This window comes from Pleurodeles waltl, chromosome 9, assembly GCF_031143425.1.
Source record: "Pleurodeles waltl isolate 20211129_DDA chromosome 9, aPleWal1.hap1.20221129, whole genome shotgun sequence".
Taxonomy (NCBI): domain Eukaryota; kingdom Metazoa; phylum Chordata; class Amphibia; order Caudata; family Salamandridae; genus Pleurodeles; species Pleurodeles waltl.
This window is the reverse complement of record NC_090448.1, coordinates 664,087,929-664,093,928: the sequence shown is the minus strand read 5'-3', so window position 1 is coordinate 664,093,928 and position 6,000 is coordinate 664,087,929. Positions and strand designations below refer to the sequence as shown.

At 44.2% G+C, this 6,000-nt stretch overlaps 1 protein-coding gene across 1 annotated transcript in view; it reads right to left on the bottom strand.

Annotated features, from left to right (window-relative positions):
• Positions 1 to 2,550: 2,550 nt before the first annotated feature.
• The window catches only part of LOC138259838 (radial spoke head protein 6 homolog A-like), a 257,110-nt gene continuing 253,660 nt past the window's right edge, over positions 2,551 to 6,000 (bottom strand). The window contains exon 6 of the mRNA XM_069207737.1: positions 2,551 to 3,132. Within this exon, the coding sequence (XP_069063838.1) occupies positions 2,895 to 3,132 (238 nt within the window). The 3' untranslated portion in view covers positions 2,551 to 2,894. The remainder of the gene's footprint in view (positions 3,133 to 6,000) is intronic.

Here is a 6,000-nt window from a genome sequence, read left to right as displayed (position 1 = left end):
GCTGAGATCTACTTGGGAGCTAATGAGGGGTTTGGATCCTCTGAGAATAAATCCTACTCTGATAGGGTCAGTATGACTTCCGTTGTTCTCTTGGTTTTTCCAGATCCACAGTTTTTAACATGTCCAATTCAGCCTTCATTCTTGCCATCTCGTCGTCAGCATAGCTGCTGAATAGAGTAGTGCCTAAGAATGACAATTTTTTTATGTGGAGTTGCACCTCTGGCTTCAGGGATGTTAGTCGGAGCCAAGAGTACCTCTGCAAGGTAACTGATTGGCAATAGCTATGTGCGGCAAGGATGGAGGAATCCGCACTAGCGCTTATGATCTGGTTGGAAACCATTGCACCCTCATATATGATTTCTAAGAAATCTTCTTCCTTCTTTTTTGGTAGATGGTCAGCGGATTGTTGGATTGAATCCCACAGTGCATGGTCATACCTCCCCAAGAGGGCCGTAGCACTAGTTGCCTTCGTTGAAGTGGCCGCAGTATTACAGTCTTTGTGGCCTGCTGACTCCAACTTTTTACTCCCCTTATCTAGAGGAGAGGAAGATGATGGAGAGGTGGAGTGGACTTTCTTTCCAGCTAAACTACAGAGTTGGGTGGAGGATCCGAATGAAGAAATAATAGAACTTTCTCCAGAGCCCTATTTTGCTTCTGAAGCCTGAATAGAGCAGGCTTGATGATGGCTGGTGTGAGGAACAAATCCATTGCTAGTTCAAGGAGACCTGGTACCAATGGAAGCAGTGGTCTTGTAGCTGTACGCTGATGTAACGTCTCAAAAATTACTGACATGGACACTGTGGGGACCGTCATAGATATCTTAAGTTTTGTAGCCCCACAGACTAGAACCCGTTGGAAGATATTAATGTCATCCACCGGAGTGACACGAGGCGGTGGTGAGTCCGGGGAAGTATGAGAATAGTCTCTCGCGGAGGAGTTGGAATAATCAGAATGCTATCTTCTGGAACTTGATCTTGTTCTATGATGAGAACCATAGCGGTGGTGTCTTGACGTAGTAGAGGAATATCCTAGTGTATAAAGATGGGAATGGTGGCATGATCTGAAACGTGTTGGTGTTCTAGGAGCTGGTGTTGTCTTGGGAACTGGAGTAGGCGATAGCCCCAGAGGTGCTGTTGTTGGAGGAAGCACAGCAGGAGGAGGTGGAGGTTGCGGTGGAGGTATTGATGGAGGAGGAGTTGTCGCTTGAGAAGGAGGTGATGACGGTGATTGAGATGGAACAATCACCAGGGACGGTGAAGAATCAGTAAAGGAATACATTATTTTTCTTCTCTTCCTTGTCTCTCTCCTCGACGTCCATTGACGTTGACCTCTCCATCGACGTTTGGTTCTCGACGTTGATCGACCACGATGTGTGCACGGCAAACCAGCACTAATCGACCACGAGGAAGTTCTCGACATTGTACGCCGGCTGTGGGATCAGGCGTGTAATCCTTAACCGTTGAGTAGTGTCTTGTCAGCGGTGAACGTTGGCATCTTTCAGACATCGATCCAGTTCGCAAAGGCGAACACGATGGTGCCATACGTGGTCTTGACGCTGATGTCTTCGACCGCGACCAGGACTGATGTTGTTTCTGGCTTCTTTCTAACCTCATACTACCGCTGAAAGATGAAGGCAGAGCCCTGGTGGAAGAGTGACCTTCCCCTCGCTCTGAGGTCCCACTGGTAGGCTGACTTCGCTGTTTTGTTCTGTCTTCTCTTGCTTGCTTCTCCCTGTCACGTAAAGCATGACTAGAAAACTTCCTGCAGATGTCACAAGCATGAGGAAGATGAGAAGAAGACCCACATGGGGGTCTGTTTTGGCCTCTTTTCTTCTACAGCAAGGGCACTTATCAAATAAAGAAGGCATTTCATTAAGTCAAAATGCCTCAGATTTCTACCAAAAAATAGAGAAACAGGCAGAATAAGGTAAAAGGTGTTGAGCGTGTTGCCAGAAATTTTGGGCTAAAATATTTTGTGGAAAAAAACCTATAAAAGATCGAGCTCAATGCTTCAGGTTCCTGTCAGCAGGAGCCAGAAAAAAAGAACTGAAGCAGCTGCCTCCAGCTGAGCATGATGGGATGCAGGTGGCCTTAAAGGCACAGTCTCTATTTTAGCCATATCATGGCAGCCTATGAGTCTACTCTGTTCTAATCTTCCTCATCTCTATCATTGTGAAGGAGATTTATAAAATTATACATTTTTAATAAAATAAAATTGGCCCTTTTTTAATTTCAAGATGATGAATCTGGCCATTGTAGCCTAGATGTATAGGCTGCATTATTTGTCTTTTTCTTAAGTATCTCTGCAGGCCTTTCTGAATAGAGGGAAACATTTCCACTTAAGAACACATCTTGCAGATATGCTCCGGGGTCCCTGCACGTAGGTGGGACTATTTAATGCTTATGACTATACATGGAAATCTACTGTGAGAGAACTGAAAATCCAGATGGGTTGTTGATCAATTGCCCTTGTCGTAGCCCACGTTCATGTTCTGTATTAAGATGAAAACATACATGCCATGCTGCAGCATTTATTGTAATTTTTTATTTTGAAAGTAATTCAAAACAGGAGCAGAGATAAGGCACAGTGTAAAAGTCCTTGTTGTTCTAATGCAATGTCTGTAAGACACACTGTTTACCAAAGCCAGTCTTACTTTGGTCTCAGCCAAGAAATGATAGCTAGATATAACTGTAGTCTGGTACCAGAGAGGAAATGAAACCTTAGTTTTACGTCACCTTCTCTGCAGTATATACAAATCATTTCAAAGGGCACATTCAAAAAAGTTAAATGTATTTAAAGTGCTTAAGGGTAGGTTTAAAGTTAAAGATACAGCAAGTTATAGTACAGACCATTTTTTAAGGCATAGCTCTCCCATCCACCATCCCCTCCAATATCTAGTCATCATCTTCATTCTCTTCTTCTTCTTCCTCTAATTCCTCCAGCTCTTCTGCTGCAGCCAGTGCCTCTTCCTGGGCAGCTTTTAAGGCCTGCTCCTCCTCTACAGTGGGGTCGCTGGATTCTGTGATCTCTGGCCCACTAGGGTACTCCATTTGAACAGGAGGTGGCACAGGTGGGCTGTAATTGTCCGGGCTGTACTTCAGGCCCCAGCCATAGTAGACATTCTCAAATCTCCTGAGAAGGCAGAAGCGAAAAAAGGAAAAGCAATGTTTTAAGATTTGTCAACGACAACCATAATCAACAAGGCTGCATATGAAGGCCATCGTTAGATAGATGAGATTGTTATATCACTAGAAGGAGCTCAAATCATGTCCTAAAGCAAATTAGCCATGCCCGAGTGCCTTGCAGTGGCATTAGAACACTCAGCATCAGATTCATTCAGCTTCAGTTTTTCAGCTAATCCTACATCTTCATGACGTAAGTTAGCACAAAAACCCCTAAAGGTATAACTTTTTACAGCATGGACTCGTCTTATACATGGAATTTATATACTCACCATTGTTAATGTACATATTTTACTAATAAAACAAGAATAGAAATGCATTACTTTTTAAGCATGAAGCTAGCATCATACTTTATACTACCATATGCATTCACTCTGCACTGCCTCTTTGAGATGCCAAGGTTTATGCTGCAAAATGCAGAAGTAGCACATCAGTGCAGAGCATTGCTTGGATGCCAAATCTGAAACTTTGATTTGCTGTGACCTTGCTGATGCAAGAACTAGAGATAGGAGAGAGGACAAGCCTTCCCATTTGAGAAGCCTTACAGGGCTCCTTTAACAGTAACCTGTGGCAAGGGCAAGATACTAGCTAGAATTTATTCCAGTTGGAAGAGGAGCCCAGGCTGTGGAGAGTGTAAGAAATTACATGAGTGCTTTGAGAGGTTTCTTATGAAGATCAGGCTCTGAGTTAACTAGTCTTCCAAATATGGTAAAGTACACTGTGTAGTTAAAGATGGGAGGTTACTACAGACAGCGGTTTTGTGAATGCTTTTGTGGCAGAGATAAGTCCTAAAGGAAGGCACACATGCTAGTAAAATTGACCCCTTACTACACATTTTAAATAATGTCAATGATCTTTCTTGATGGGGATGTGAAATTAGCGCATCCTGGAACTCCAGTAATCACCCAGCTACATTGCCAATAGAAACTGGTCCAGAGTGACCATGTGGAAGGATTCCAGTAAAGGATATTGATTTGAAACATTGAGCTCTAACACAAACCTGATGCCATATAGTTTTAGTGGCAAAATTATATGTACCATCGTTCCCATGAGACATTTTTTTGGACCTTCTACACAGATTTGGTTCTTTTTTGATATTCTGGTGGAAAAGCTGACAGAACTGTAGTAAGGGTGAATTAAGCAAATACTCTTTTTGATAATCAGAACCACTGATGCTATGTAATCTGAGACACTTGTGGTGTAACATAAAACATCTACCTCACCATACTGGGAATATATTCTCCTTGACGTTGTGCAGTGCCGGAGAAAGCTGCACTGTGGGCAAAAGCTTGGCTGACCTCTTATACTGGAGAAGGCAGCATTTGTTTGTGTTGATATGAAGCAAACATAGCACTGTGTTTGAAAACATTGTTTTTCTTTTTGAAGCTCAATATCGAAAAGTACTAATTCAGTTACATTTTAATTACTATTTTTGTGGCAATAGCAAAGTTTAGGAAAAAATGATTTTATGCCACAAAACAGTAAGCAGTTAACACACAAGCAGTGCACGGCTCCATTCTGGAAATGGGCAGACCACAGTCACGTCATGGTAGTACGTTTAGGAACAGTAGTATATACAGCTGAATTTAGACACCTGATGCATAAAACATCTAGAGAACAAGAGCACATCAAAGCCAGGTCATCAAGCCAAATAAAGAGTGATTAGTAAAATTATACAAGTTTGGCTGCCACAGCCATGTTACCTTGGGACAAAGAGCACAAACATCAACCCTCCTCGTCAGAGCCTTCCTCTGAGTTAGTCACATCCTCAGCAACAAATTTATTGAGAAGGTGTCCTCACAACATGATCGCATCTGAGCACCCTCATAGGTGTGGGCAATACGCATTTCCATCTCCTTTGCTACTCCCCATTCAAGGAGATCCTGCTGCCACTAAGACACCAACGGTGCTTGGGTGGCCATCTATCTGATGGCCATTCGACTTTTGGCAAAGAACAGTGCAAGCTGGTTCAGCAAATAGGGAATCCTCCCCTGCCCCTGGGCTTCACCACGACCCCCAAGAGGCAGGGCAACTGACTCAGAGGGATCTCAATGTCCATCATTTCCACAATTTTGGGCATTACATGTCTCCAGAATCCCTAAATCACAGCACATGCCAAGGCCAAGTGCAAGAAGATGGTTCCCAACCGCCCCCCCATTGTGCACACCATGCCTCCCTCGAGGGGTACATCCTATTCAATTGCCTAGGAGTCACATAAGTGTGATGTATATAATTAAAATAAAGCAACTTGAATCTATGGTTGTATGACACCCTCCTCACCCATTCACATGCACACACCCAGTCAGCATCCTCAATAGGCTCCTCCATTTCCCATTCCCAGGCCCAGTGTGAAGTGTTAGATTAACCATGTTGGCCTTAATCACCTTGTAAAATAAGGAGATGAGATGCCTTCCTTCCCCCCATTGAAGTAGGCCACCCAACATCAGGGAGGGCTGGGGTTCTGCAGGGAAACCAGCCCAGACCTCTAGTGTGATGCTCTCCAACTTAGCGTAATGGAGGAAGTGGCCTGTCCTACTTTAAAGGTCTCCCTAGCCTCTGGGAACGCGATAAAGACCTTCCCGGAGTACAGATCTCCCGCCATCTGGCAATTCCTGCCCTCCATTGATCCGTGGACATATCCCCATCAATTGCCCAAAACAGAGCAAGGTCCCAGAGACAAAGCTCCCTATCAAAGGGGGCTCTGCGCAGTATCTTCCCCACCACTACCTCCGTTATCATCACTGTCTGCCTCACCAAGCACGGGATCACACCCTCGGACCAACCCCCACACATCAACATGCGTGCTGTGTCATCTCTC